Below are 14,586 nucleotides of genomic sequence, written 5' to 3'. Positions count from 1 at the left end.
AGAAAACTTTCTCCAGACTGGCAGAACCTAATCATGGGGAAAATATAATGGTGTGTATCCCTAAAGAATTTAGAATGTCTCTTTGTTATCCTAAAATGCTTCTCTCCAAAAGGTCCTTGTTTAGATTATTTCAGAGAAGTTAAAAGGTTCTTTCTCAGCTTGCAGACTGTCATTTCCTTTTGCAACAAGGAACTTTTTTTTAAAGGCAACTACTTGTATTGGGTAACTTTCTATATCATACTGTCAGTGCTTCCTTGGCCCAGATAAACCAGCCCCTTCTTCAGAGGATGAAGTGATGAATTCAGGAGTATCACTATGCAATGGGAACAGAATATAGTACTGTGGGATGTTGGCAAGGGATGGGGCATAACTGGGCATATGCCAAGGGTCCATCCAGCTCTGGCACAAACCCTGAAGGACAGGGTACTGAAGGGCAGGGTACATTTGACAAATCAGTAGCACCAATGTTTCAACACCCATCATGCCATCAACAAGTTTATTTTAGACTATTTAAAAATAACAACAAACTGAGATCCAGTGATCATTTGGCATTTCTTTTATATTTCTTTGAAAGTAGAAAGCATAATTTGTAGATCCGAGGGTCATTCAGGCTGTGTTACTTTCCCATCAAACACCTGTGGGAAGACCCATAGAGAAATCAGCAAGAGAAAAAGGATGGAAGTATCAGCATGCTGGAGGAAAGGTGGGCTTTTCAGAAATATCATCATCATCATCATCATCATCCCAGGAAAGAACAGCACAATGAGGATTGACAGGGTTGAGAAGCCATGAATTGGAAAAGAATAATAGGGTGGAGGGAGAAAAGGAATGTCGTACTTTGGGGAAATGGCCAACTGGAAATCCGATGAACAGCACTGTTTCTAGGAGTGGGAAGTGGGGAAACACCACAACATTTTGCAGCAGGTCTTGCTTGTGATACCTTTTGTTTCGGATAATATTGAAATATTGCTTGGAAAGGTTTTAGCCACCCTTATATCTCAAGACTTTATTCAGTGCTGTCAGCAGAAATTCATACTCAGAAGTTGACAAAGAGATATAGAGGCAAATATAGTGAAAGTCGTTTGTCAATTGTTGTACCTTTAAATTATTTTCAACTTATGTTGACCCTAAGGTGAATCTATCATGGGGTTTTCTTGGCAAGATTTGTTCAGAAGAGGGTTGCCACCATGAGGCTGAGAGAGTTTGATTTGCCCAAGATCTGGCTTTATAATGAAAGTAGGGATATATGGAGAGAGAAAGAGACCCATAGTACCCTGCCACCTGAATTATTTCACTCATCCATATCAAAGTGGCATGCTTCTTTCAGTCCTGGAAGGTTGTATTCTATTCCTTAGGTACACCAAGTAGCCACAAACCTGCTTTGGACTTCCTATTATTACTCTTCATCTGAGCAATATCCTGTTTGTGTATCTGATCCTGCACATGGCTTTCCCCCAGATGCAGGTGCAGGATTATTACATTGCCTGGTCCGAGTGCGCTTTTCTCCCTTACATGCAGACCAGTCAGACCAGCAGCTCCATCCTCCATCAATGGCTACCTGACCTGCAATAAGGTGCAAATGTCTTGTTAGTCTAATATAAGAACATTAAGAACACTTCTAGCACAGTTCTTACAAGAGGCCTTAATATCTGATAGTCCAATGACCAGCCAAGATGCAATCTGGAATGTACCCTGTTTTCCCGAAAATAAGACATATCCATAAAATAAGCTGTAGCAGGATTTCTAAGCATTGCACAATATAAGCCATACCCCAAAAATAAGACATAGTGATAGGCCTGGCATGGAATAGAAGGGTGTGGGAAGGGAGCGGAAAGATTGGGGCCAATGGTTCTAAAGGAAATGGAGTTGCAAGAAATTCAGGATGGAATTCCGGGTTTGGAGAGTTATCATGATGTTCCAGAAGAAGACGACTTAACTATATTTGAAAGATGTAGATTGTTGTACCATACTTAATAAAAATAAGACATTCCCTGAAAATAAGCCATAGTGTGTCTTCTTGAGGAAAAATAGATATAAGACAGTGTCGTATTTTCGGGGAAATACAGTAGATGCCCCACTTCTTTGGCTGGGCTAAGCATTGCAATGCAGAAAACATCTGCAGTGTGGAGGTGTGGTAGGAGATGAATTCGTACCCCGTTCCTCATCTGTGGTTCCTCTTCTACAAACTCCTCCATTAGGTTGCTTTACAACAAGATCACCACTATACATTGTGTTTTCATCACCCCAATCTTGTTTTGCAGCTATGTGATGGAGAATCAGGTTCCTATTGTACATTTCTACCAATCGTTTAGCTCTGTCTTCAGAATCTGTGCATTTCCAAAGCACTTGCAGTTTTATCAAGCAAATGCCTTAGCCTAAGAACATTTCGGTGCCAGGTATTAAACCGCTCCTTTAACTTTGACATAAAGACATCAACAGAACTTTCTAAAGTAGCTTTGCCCAAGCTTTCACCATCCAGATGTATGGAATCACAATCTTTATCATACTTAATTAGCTTCATGATATTGTTCCAGCTACCAGTTCAGAATTACAGAGTTGTGATTTCTGGAACATGTTGTCAGGTGCATGTTTATTTCTTCTACAAGCTACAGATGGTATCTTGTATGTCCCCACTAACCACATGAATAAGATTGTAGGACTGGCAAGTGGTATTTTGTTTAATACAGTGGATCCTGCCAGCCACTGTATTTTTAAAAGTGTCTTCCTCTAACACTTGGAACCCTCTTGGGCAGTATGATCCAGAAACAATTAGACATATGAATGTGGAGCAGCACAATCTGTCTAATTTGTCTGTCTGGATCCAAAATGCCACCTATTACAGGAACTTATGAAACAAAGGGAAATATCTGGATTCACAGTCATAATTTTTTTAATATCACGTGGTCTCAATCTAGAGAATAATATTTAAAGCCTTGCATGGTTTAGGTCCAGGTTACCTATAGGAATGTCTCTTCCCATACAATCCTCCCCATGTACTCAGGTCCTCTGAGGGATATTTACTTTAACCAGATAGGACTAGTATGGCAACCCAGAAGACATTTTCACCAACTGCCCCTAGACTGTGGAATAACCATCTGGGAAAGATTCAGCAGTGACACATGCTGTCTGAATCGGAAACAGTATAAAAGACTGATATCTTCCAGCAGGCCTAGCTAGTCAACCTTAAACTATGAATATTGAATAAGTATATTTTAAATGTATGTATTGATGATTTAATGTGTAATGGTTACCCTAATCTTATGTTTATGTGTTTTAATCTATGTGTTTAAGTGGTTTTATGTGATCAATTTTTTATTGTATTTTAATCTATGTTGTACCCTGCCTTGGAGAGATAATGATCATTATCATCATCAATCAACCTCCACTCTGGAACACATCATCGTCTTCCTTCTTAAATGCCACACAACTCACTGTTACTTTGAGGAACTGAAGAAGACAAAAGCTGAATCATCTTGCCACAACATTAAATAGTTTTGTTACTTAATGATTGTAATAAATATATTTTTCAAGTGATTAAGAGATTGATGTATATCTATATGTTCAGGATGAAGCAGCCGTAGGTTGCATCCACACTGCAGAAATAATCCAGGCTAGCATCACTTTAACTGCCATGGCTCAATGCTAGGGAATTCTGAGAACTGTAGTTTTGTGAGATATTTAGTGTTCTCTGTCAGAGAGCTCTAGTGCCACAACAAACGACAGTTACCAGAATTCCATATTATTGAGCCATGGCAGTTAAAGTGGTGTCAACCTGAATTATTTCTGTAGTCCAGATGTAGGGTGAGGCCCTGTGCACACCAGCACTTTGGGCTGGCCTGAGGGTGGAGTCAGGGTATGGTGTCTCCATGACACATGCCCGGCTCTGCCCCCAGAGTGCCATGACACTTCACACCACACCATCACGGTGTTCCTCCAGCACTGCATCCACACGATGCAGCACCAAAGGAGTGCTGTATAGCTGTGGTGCCATAGCTGCTTTTTGCCATTCCTTCTCATGCTCTGGAAAGGCAAGATCAGGGTCGTAGCATGTGGTTGCCGTGGCCCCAATCTGGCTGAAAAAGGGGAGGCTGGAAGCTGCCCCTTTGGGGCTGTTTGTATAGCCCCTAAGTAGTTGCACTCAGTCTCTTAGTGGAGACTTCCAAGTGAGGCTGAGGTGGCTTCCTCTCTACTGTCATTCTACCAAAAGGCAAAGGCGTTATCATAACCCACGTTGGCTGGATAGAATCCCTAAGCAAATGTTTGTGCAACTTCTAACCTGAGACAAATGTTGTTGTGGGTATCTGGCAGGCTTTTCCTTTGAAATAAGCTGTACATCCACATTCACACTTTCCATTCAGGAGCAGTACAGTTCCACCATTTTGGCAGGGCTGACATTTGCATACACTGTATTCAGCAATATAGTCTTCTACTGCTCTGTCAAGATTTCGTTTTTTTATCCTGGAGTCAGGCATCTTCAGTGGTATAAGCTCAGAGATTGGATTTGTCTGAAGAGAATTTTGAACACATTAATGTATGCACATCTTTAAATTAAGCACTTTATTACTATTGCTGTATATATTTCTGCATAAAGATGTGACCAGTGCTTCTTTAGCATGGAAAGCACATAACCATTTCCTTTCTTTATACATTGCCTCTGTTTACTTTGAAAATCTAAAACTTGGCTATAGCCATATTAGTTTACCATATTAGTGGTGATAAATTGATTTACTCTGAGGTCCAATAGTTCTTGCATGGTATTAGTATGTGAGTTTTTATCTATGGTAAGGCTGATGGAGAAATCAAATGAGCAAAATGAGCAGGAGAATCTCCAAATAAAACTAATCTTGCATATCATATACCACAAAAAAGTGAAGTGGCATACAGTCTCATCTAAAGAGGAAGACTACTTAAGTTCATTACGTCTAGCATCTAAAATCACCTAATTATACTGGCAGTTCCTCACATCAGCTATAACATTTTATTCCTGCATTTAATTCTGAGACAAAACAGAATGAAAAAAGTCTCCTTTTCTCTTTCTTTCTTCTCTGTAATTTCCCCCTTAAAATTCTAGTACTATAGTACACCAGTGAAATGGCACTTTTGCACTATTATATTATTTCACTAAGAATTTTAAAGAAATAAATTCAGAGAAAATTTGCCCTTCAAAACATAGGATTTCAGAAAACCACAACACCCCCCTTTAAAAAAAACAACACCATTGGAAGAGTCCTCATGCAGATCCAAGAAATACAGGCCTGCAAAACTGAGGGTCATAAAAACTTTTTTTTAAAATGATGCTTTAAAGGAATTTGGCATTCTAAATTCAAAAATGACTTCAGATTTGCTCCATCTCATACAGTTTTGCTTTGATGTTTTAACGTTGTAATATATGACTGAATGAACTAATCCCACAAATAATTATCCTGCAAAGAGTAAGAATGGGGTTAAAGTCTTGTAACAGACTTTCAAAAGACATTTAATTCACTGATATGAAGCATTTTGTTGTGCTTTTTTAAATTCAGCTCCCCAAATTGCATTAAATGGAATGAAACAAGTGGATATGGAAATGATAGCAACCAACAAAATTCAAGGAGTTATAGCATGAAAAGTCTCACTTCTTTAGACCAATCTTTGTTTGAGATCGTTTTTGAATAAAAGTAAGTGGTCTACTATGGATTTTTCTTATATAACTTTATATAAGAAAAATTTGATCTGTAATCTGTGGGTGGACATACTTCCTTTTCTGTTCTGTTTTTCTTGGGACTGTGTTCTGACCCCATGTTCTCTGTCTGTGTGGTGGATAAATATAATCTAGAATGTTTTCTCTATACTTTGTTCCTTAACAACACCCTTTGTGTGTGTGACTTGATCCCGTTATGTGGTTTGTTTCACTTTCTTGAGTTATCTGCCTGTTAGGTATTGACTGTGAGGAGAGTTGTACACTGAATTATTTTATAGGTGAAGATAAAAAGGAAGGAGGGAAGGGGAGGAAAAAAAAAGGAAATGTGCCAGCACTTTTAAGACTAATTAGTTTTCATTTTCGCATGAATTTTGTGGATTTAAACCCATTTCCTCAGATGCAATATGGAATATTTGATGTTCAGGTTAACAAATTACAGGAAAAACTGTCAATATATGCATTTAGGAGGAAATTGCACCTACCTCTTGTTTTATTACAACAGGAGCATCAGGAAGCGTAGAAGCCCACTGGACATAGTCCTCAATATCAATAACCCGGTTACCTGTTGACAACTGTTCCTTTAGACGAACTAAAACAGCAGTCTTCCCTCCTTGAACTATAGAGACCACATCATTAATAATTGAATGTTCAAGCCTGTTGTCAACTATAAGAAGAGAAAAACAGAAGATGAGTGGATCAGGGTGGGATTCTTAGGGAGTTCAGCTATGCCTTACCACAGTCGCATTTCTTTTTGCTTTTTTTCCTCTTTCCATTTTGCATCTTTTGGGAGTGGATAAGGATTGAGTGGTAGATCAAGCAAAAAGTCATTTGATTTTCTTGTTTCACCTTTTCTTGAGAGAAAGATTTCAAGCGGCAATAGCAACAACAGATACACAGGCTGGAGATAGGCTAGCTGGAAGTCTGCGTACAACCAGGAAGCTGTTTTCTGAAACATTGTACAGTAAGAGAATTCAGCAGGTTTGTTAGTGATAAGGTAACTGGTTCTTTGGCACTACTTGATGATTTCCCTAGTCAGAAGATTTGTTGGCTACTGACAATATTCCAGTTAGAATTAGATGTAGTTCCCACATTCAATCAACAGCCCAAAAGCCTGTGTGCAATTGACAGGGTTTCTGATTTGAGTGGCACCAAAAGTTGGTTGGGTCCTGTTCTGCAAAAAGGCCAAAAAGAGTTTCTGGGACCAAAACTATGTTGTATTCCTAGGCAGAGTTACCGTATATCCTCCTTTTCCCAGACACATCCTCTTTATCAGAGCTAAAATTGCTTTCTAGGACAACTTTTAGAATCACAGCTGACATAGCAGAGATATTTAAAGTGAGAGTCATCATAGCAATTGGTGGTATTCATTTGATAAGTGTACCCCCTTTTTTGCTTTTCAAAATATGGTAACTAATTCCTAGGAGTCCTTTCAATATTATTCCTCCTTTCTTGGTAAGAAGCACTGATGACAGCTATATTGCAGGCTGAAATATAAATACTACAAAAATAATGCAAAAGAAGTGTATGGTCGTTTCAATCATTCTGGCATTCTGAAAAAAAAACACACATATGCTGCACGCCATTTTGGGGAAACTAAGCATGTGTTTTTATTCAACTTGTATGCAGAAAAGATCACATGCAAAACAGGATTAGACACAGAGGAGGAGTGATGATTAGAGGAAGGAATATCCACAATGTAAGATATACAGACAACACCATACTACTATCAGAAGACATCAAAGACTTGAAACAATTACCAAACAAAGTTAGAGAGGGAAATGCCAAGGCAAGCTTATTGCTGAACAGTAAGCAAACAAAAATAATGACCACAGAAGAGTTACAGAAATTAAATCTAGATAAGGAAATGTAAATAAAGCCTTCCCATACCTTGGATCAATCATTGATCAGAACAGGGATCAGAAATCAGAAGAAGACTAGGATTGGGAAGGGCACTAATGTAGGACACTATAGACAAGATCTTGAAGTGCAAAGATATAAAACTGAACACCAAAGGTAGGAGCATTCAAGCTATTGTATTTCCCATCACCATGTACAGATGTGAGAGCTGGACAGTGAAGAAAGCTGATAGAAAGAAAACAAAAACAGGATCCATTCCACAAATTACTGAAAAATTTATAACATATACCCTATAACAAATAAAAAATTCAGGTTAAATTCTTTTCCTGCTTGTCAAAGCTCCTAAGTGATTTATATTTTGATTTGTCCATGCAATCTGCTTTATGTTGAACAAACTGGGAAGTGTCTTAAATCTTGTTCAATTGAGCATAGAAGCAGAATTAGGAATAGAGCTAGAGATACCCCCTTGTATGAGCATTTCTTGAATAAAAATCATAATGTCAACTCAACTAGTTTTTGTGTTCTAATCATTCATTCGAATCAGAATGTTCGTGCTGCCCTTATAAGAAGGGAAACTTAATACAGCTGCTCCTGCAGTTCTTAATGACAAAATACATTACATCCCCCCCCCCCCCGTAATCCACTTTATCTACCACTCCATTATAAATAGGGCTGATGGAGTTCTTTGAAAGTTACTCTGACATCATGTCATCTGCATAACCACTGGTTGAACATGATACTGTATATATGTAAGCACTGTATATTGTATATATTTATTTTTTCTTGGTTCAATTTGTGGATGTTATGCATATTGATGTTATGTAGGAATAGCTTTCTTTGTTGTATGAATTACCGATGGATATTGAATGACTGAGGCAGATCCATTTTGAAACATCCTGAAATTCTTCTTGGGGCTGGTTGGACCATCACAGCATTCCTGTGGAAATAAATCCTCTGCCATTGTAGTGATTTATCACTACAGCATTCCAGGTTCATCCCAACCTTCTTGTGGAAATTGCCTATAAATCCTCTATAGAGCCTGGTATTATATCTTTGGTTGCAGAACTTCAAGGATATTCTTTAACATAGCATTTTTAATGGCATTTGTCTAGTGGATTTTATCATACACTGGCTTCTTGGAGGAACTGTAAATTTGGAGTGATTTTTCCATTTTATCATACATGGAAATTTTGTAGAATTATTCATTCCATATGGCTTTTTAATGGATAATTTGTGTTATGTCATTGTTTGTTTTATCTCTTCAGTGGTATCATCTGTATCAATTTATTTATAGCATTCAATACAGGTTTTTGGGGGGCTATAATGTAATATATCTGTATGGCTCTTCCTTGTTTTTATATTAAGGAGTATTTATCCTATTGTAGCCTGAGTTTTCACTAGACAAGATATTGAAGTGCAAAAATGTATAAAATTGGACACCAAAGTTAGGATCGCTGAAGACATTGTATTTCCCATCATCATGTATGGATGTAAGAGCTTGGCAGTGAAGAAAATCAAGTCATTTAAGATGAGATGCTGTAGAAGAGTGCTAAGGTTACAGATGGCCAAAAAGACAAACAAATGGGTCCTAGACCAGATCAAGCCTCAACACCCCCTGGAAGCCAAGATATTTAAATTGAAGCTATCATACATCAGACATATCATCAGAAGGCATAACTCACTAGAAAAGACAATAATGCTAAGAAAGGGGGGGCAGCAGAAAGAGAGCAAGACCACACGCCAGATGGTTAGATGCTGGAGACCACAGCCCTGAGCCTGCAAGATATAAGCAAAGCAGTTAAAGACAGAGGAGCTTGGAGGTGTCTCACTCAAAGTATCACCATGAGTCAGTCAATTTGAAGGCAGTTAACAACAACAACAGAAGCATGTGTTTAGGCCTACTTCATCCACATCTAAAATGATATAGATGTCTTCAGCCCTCTACGCAGATGAACATGGCTAATATTTTTCCCAAGGGAGACATGAAAAAATCTTATTGATAGACAGAAAGGATATACATAGGGACAAGCAAATCACATCTTTTGCAAACTTTTGGCATCACACAATTTTTTTTTAAAAAAAAGTCAGAGTATCACTGAACTGTGGAACACACAAGTATGTATCAATGGATTTTTGTGGGTTTTTCGGGCTATGTGGCCATGTTCTAGAAGAGTTTATGCCTGATGTTTTGCCAGCATCTGTGGCTGGCATCTTTCTCTGAATTTGCGAGCCACAGATGTTGGCAAAACGTCAGGAATAAACTCTTCTAGAATATGGCCACACAGCCCAAAAACCCTACAAAAATCTATGGATGCTGGCCATGAAAGCCTTCGACTATGTATCAATGGTTGGGAATCTAAATACACCTTTTTCTACATTAATTTATGTTCAAATGTATATGTGTATGTATAGGATGGAGGGTAGGTAAGTAGAAAATTTCCTTTCCTGAAAACACACCTCTTAATCCTTGTACTACATTCTTCAGAAGAAAAAAGGGGAAAATGCAAGGTGGGGAGAGTACCTTTTTTAATTTTGTCAGTTTTGCAGTCACGATTGGAAAGAGAATGCTTGGATTCCAAACCAGCAGTTGCTAAATCAAAATCCATATTAAAACCCAGACATCTCTCTACATCTGATATGGTAATTCCTGAAAATGGAATTAACAACAACATTATTATTATAAGGAGGGAAGGGTGGAGCTATGCAGTACTTGCATCCGGAATCTGGAAATACATCCTAACAAATTCACAAAGCAATTATATTTAGGATGACAATCTACAGTAGTTAGAAAGATATATATGCACTAAGGTTCTAGATCAGTGAGATGTAAGATGGTTCACCAGGCAGAACCAAGTCACATCTCCTTCATCACCCTGCCAAACAACACTTTTAAGGTGCTGAAGCCTCATCCCACTCCACCCCATCTAAATGGCCATTTACTGGACTGTGGGCAGTGGGAAGGATGCAGATAAAAGAAACATAGAAATATAGCTGGATGCTTCCCTTCCTCCCTCTCTTCCACATTGCACAGGCTAGAAAATGACCATGGGGACTGCAGGACCTATGTTTCTATAGCTGGACACAAAGTGACAACGAATCTTTCAATATCTACTGGAGATCAACCTGTGGGAATATAGCTGAATGCTTCTCTGCATACCCCCATGCTCCCTATTGCTCAATAAATGGTGATGGGGGATTGAGGTAGGTAAAATGTGGACTTTGGTAAAGCATTTGATCATTGTAGAAGGTCAGCAGAGATTTCAGATCTTGTGCAATTACAAAAAATGTTTATTTACACAGACATACTTTGGACTTCAGCCTGCATACATCACTAATGTAGTCACAGTTTCACCTGTTTGTTTTTATGCTGCACAGCTCATATCACTCTCATGATTTACAATTTTACAACCATGGGTGTGCACCTCCAACTTTCTTAATGTGACAGGGACAATCCCAGTTAATCCTCTGCCATCCTGATTTTTCAAGTGCTTTTAAAATGCCCGAGTTTCTCCCTTTGCCCTCAGCTTCCTTCAATTGCTGTAAACTGACGTTCTTAACATTCAGGTGGGTTCATATAGGGAGGTACGGTTTTTCAAAGAGTCTGGACCCATGTATAACCAGCACTTTGAACTGTGGAGAAATGGATCAGTATCCAGTGAGGCTCTTTCAACAAGAGAATTGTATGCTCCTTGTAACTGGTCCCAGTTAGCTCTATGACCACATCATGTTGGACCCACTAAAATTGCTAAGAGGTTTCCAAAGGTAGTCCCACACAGAATGTGTTAAAGTAGTCCCAACAAGATGTAACCAAAACACGTGTTACTGTAGCCAGATCTGACATATTTATGAACTGGTACACTGGAGTGTATTATTGGTTTAGTGCCAAAATAGCCTTGGAATTAGATGAAAAGGTGGGAGAATCAAGTGTCATCAGCATATTGATGCCATTCAATCACCAGACTCCAGATAAACATTCCCAGCAGTTTCATGTAAAGAATACATAGAACAGCATGGTGGACAGAACTGAGCCCTGAGGAACCCCACAGTCCAGCAGCCATGGCATCAAATAGGAATTTCTATTCTGTGTCTTCCCCTCTAAGAAAGGCTGGACCTACTGTAAAACAGTGCCCTCAAATCCAGTCTTAGAGAGGAAGCATAAAAGAGTACCATGGTTGATAGTACTAAAAGCTGCTTGGAGGTCCAGCAGAATCAACATTAATACATTCTCCATTTGCCAGTATAGGTTATCTGACAAGGTGATCAAAGATTTGTCTCCATCTGCACTGGCCAGGACATTCCAGGGGTAGCTTTGACTATCTTGGCCCCACATCTGCTCTGACCTGCCCCCATTAACTTGGCATGCATTCCTGCACAGTGGTGGCTGTTTGCACAGGCGTCCCACTGGACTGCCCAACACATATCCTTGCTGCAGGTTGCTTGCTTCTGAGATCAGGAGCCCAGTGATAGCCACATGCTGGGCATCTTGTTCTGACCTCAAAATTAGTGACCTACAGCAGCAGTGGATGCACTGATTGGCCCAGCAGGATGCCTGTATAGACAGAGGCCACACCATGGGAATGGAGGGCTCTGGATCTTCCAGAGAAGATCCAGAGCAACAAGTAAGTTTTTAAAATTTGTTTGAACTTTGTTATGCCCTGATTCTGGTCCAGGATATGCCAGACATTGTCTAGACTGCCCACACCAGTACCAGGATTTGGGTTGTGTGTCATTCAAATGGGGGGCAGAAAGCAAAAGGGCTTTTTGGCTGGTGCAGACAAGGCCTCTGTCCCATAATCAGATTGGAAATTAGATTTAAATAGAAGATTCTGTGGAAGTTTGCCCAAGAAAGGGATGCTGGAGATGGGAGATCAGCATGGTGCAATAATTAGAACGTCAGACTGGGAAAGGACTCAAAATCTTAAGCCCAGCAATGAACTTGTACTAGCTGATGTTGAGCCAGTCACCATCTCTGCCTAACCAACTTCACAAGATTGTTGTGAGATTAAAAATGATGAAGGAGGCCATACATACTGTGCTGAAGTCCAGGTAGGAAATGAATACATTTCTTTAGTTAAGATTAAAATGGAATGAAAGAAGAACATATAAAATGTAAAGCAACCTCAATATTGATCAAGGCCAGGTGAGGTTTTTGAGGGACAGTTTTCAAATTAACAAGTTCATAGTTAGGTTCAAGTTTTATTCCTTGCCATACTGCTGCCCCAGAATTGAACCAATGTACACAAGAATCTTAGATTTTGAGTCCCTACCTTCCCGTGTCATTTTTTCACTGTCCAACACATATAGTAATTCATATTTTCCTCCAAAAGTTCCCCTCCGTGCATAATGAGTTCCATATGTTTCCAGAAATTTATAATATTCTCCTTTGTCATATGTAGTGGGCAGATATTTTAAATCATCAAGGAACAAGTCAGTCAGACGAAGATCGCGTGATCGCATGATGAACGATCCTAGTTCAATGTTTGATTTCACATGTAAAAAAGCTTGTTTCTGTAAGGCAAAAGATGTTAGTGTGCTGATGGGTCTGCTTGCAGGAAAACAGAAGATAGAATTCTGTCTACTTCTTATATTAATAACTGTTATCCTGCCAAGAAAATTAGGAGTTTTCCCACTACTAATATAGCATTTGATACTGTCATGGAACTCTGCAATTTGTAGGGACACTTAAAATTCACAAGCAGAAAACTTCACCGCTTCACCAAATTATAAAACCCATTCCATAGGATACCATAGCTGTTAAAGTGGCATCAAATATATGTATAAAATGGTATTAAATATGTGACAGATTTAAGCTAGTTAAACAGTTAATTTTGCTAGGAAGGGGTTTGGAGAACTGCAGTTCTATATGACACATATATTACCATGTTGGAGACTTAGGTGTTTGTCAAAACTAAAATCCAACCTTTCCTGAGGAAAAGCCACTCTAGCTAAGCTTAGTACAGACGTACGGTCAGCCCTCTATATCCACAGATTCATCCATCCGTGGCTTGCAAATATCATATATATATATATATATTCCAAAAGCAAACCTTGATTGTGCCATTTTAGATAAGGAACACCATTTTTCCATGTCATTGTTTATAATGGGACTTGAGCATCCACAAATTTTGGTATCCATGGGGGGTCCTGGAACCAAACCCCAATAGATACCAAAGGCCAACTGTTTACATGAGCAACACCTGGTATTAGAAGCCCAGCTACCAACTTTCCCTTTTCTGGTCGACTGTTTTAAAGAAGAAGTGGGTAGATGCAGAAGGGACAAATTTTCACCCCCATAGAATGACAGTGAGTTGCACTCTGCTATTTTCAGCTGATGGGAGTTAAAGTCCAACAATGGCTAGAGGGGACAATATTGTCAACCCTTGCATAAAAGACTGTGTATGATATTTGCTAAAGCTCTTTCTTTCACCCAGAAACACTCCAGATACAATCACCATACACTCAGAAAGGAGAGATGTAGTAGTGATGGGTGACTTCAACTATCCTGATATTTGCTGGAAGTCAAACTCAGCCAAATCCTCAAGGTCTAGCAAATTCCTCACTTGCCTCGAAGATAATTTCATTGTCCAAAAGGTGGAAGACACAACAAGGGGGTCAGCTATTTTAGATCTGATCCTAACCAACAAGGATGACTTGGTTAATGGGGTGCAAGTGATGGGATCATTAGGTGGAAGTGACCATGTTCTCCTGGAGTTTGTTATACAATGGAAAGGAGAAGCCAGGCAGAGTCAGACACACATCCTAGACATTAGGAGAGCGGATTTCAGTAAACGTAGAGAAATATTGAGGGTGATCCGGTAGTCAGAAATACTAAAAGAGAAGGGAGTTCAGGACGGATGGGAGTTTCTCAAAAGGGAGATACTGAAGGCACAATTTCAAACAGTTCCAGTGAGAAAGAAAAAAGGGAGATGTCTCAAGAAATGGGATGGATGACTAAGGAACTTTCAACTGAGCTAAGTTTTAAACGGAACATGTATAAGAAATGGAAAAAGGGGGAAATCACAAAAAAGGAATTCAAAGAAATAGCAGGT

General features: G+C 39.2%; 1 protein-coding gene across 1 annotated transcript in view; it reads right to left on the bottom strand.

Annotated features, from left to right (window-relative positions):
* Positions 1 to 482: 482 nt before the first annotated feature.
* The window catches only part of C9 (complement C9), a 35,858-nt gene continuing 21,754 nt past the window's right edge, over positions 483 to 14,586 (bottom strand). Inside the window, exons 7-12 of the mRNA XM_042453390.1 lie at positions 12,805 to 13,045; positions 10,059 to 10,184; positions 6,163 to 6,344; positions 4,277 to 4,505; positions 1,377 to 1,563; positions 483 to 635 (exon numbers count right to left, since the gene is read on the bottom strand). Of these exons, the coding sequence (XP_042309324.1) occupies positions 1,397 to 1,563; positions 4,277 to 4,505; positions 6,163 to 6,344; positions 10,059 to 10,184; positions 12,805 to 13,045 (945 nt within the window). The 3' untranslated portion in view covers positions 483 to 635; positions 1,377 to 1,396. The remainder of the gene's footprint in view (positions 636 to 1,376; positions 1,564 to 4,276; positions 4,506 to 6,162; positions 6,345 to 10,058; positions 10,185 to 12,804; positions 13,046 to 14,586) is intronic.

The sequence above is a fragment of the Sceloporus undulatus genome, chromosome 2, assembly GCF_019175285.1.
Source record: "Sceloporus undulatus isolate JIND9_A2432 ecotype Alabama chromosome 2, SceUnd_v1.1, whole genome shotgun sequence".
Lineage (NCBI taxonomy): Eukaryota > Metazoa > Chordata > Lepidosauria > Squamata > Phrynosomatidae > Sceloporus > Sceloporus undulatus.
Note: the sequence above shows the minus strand (reverse complement) of the source record. Positions and strands in the feature narration are given on the sequence as shown.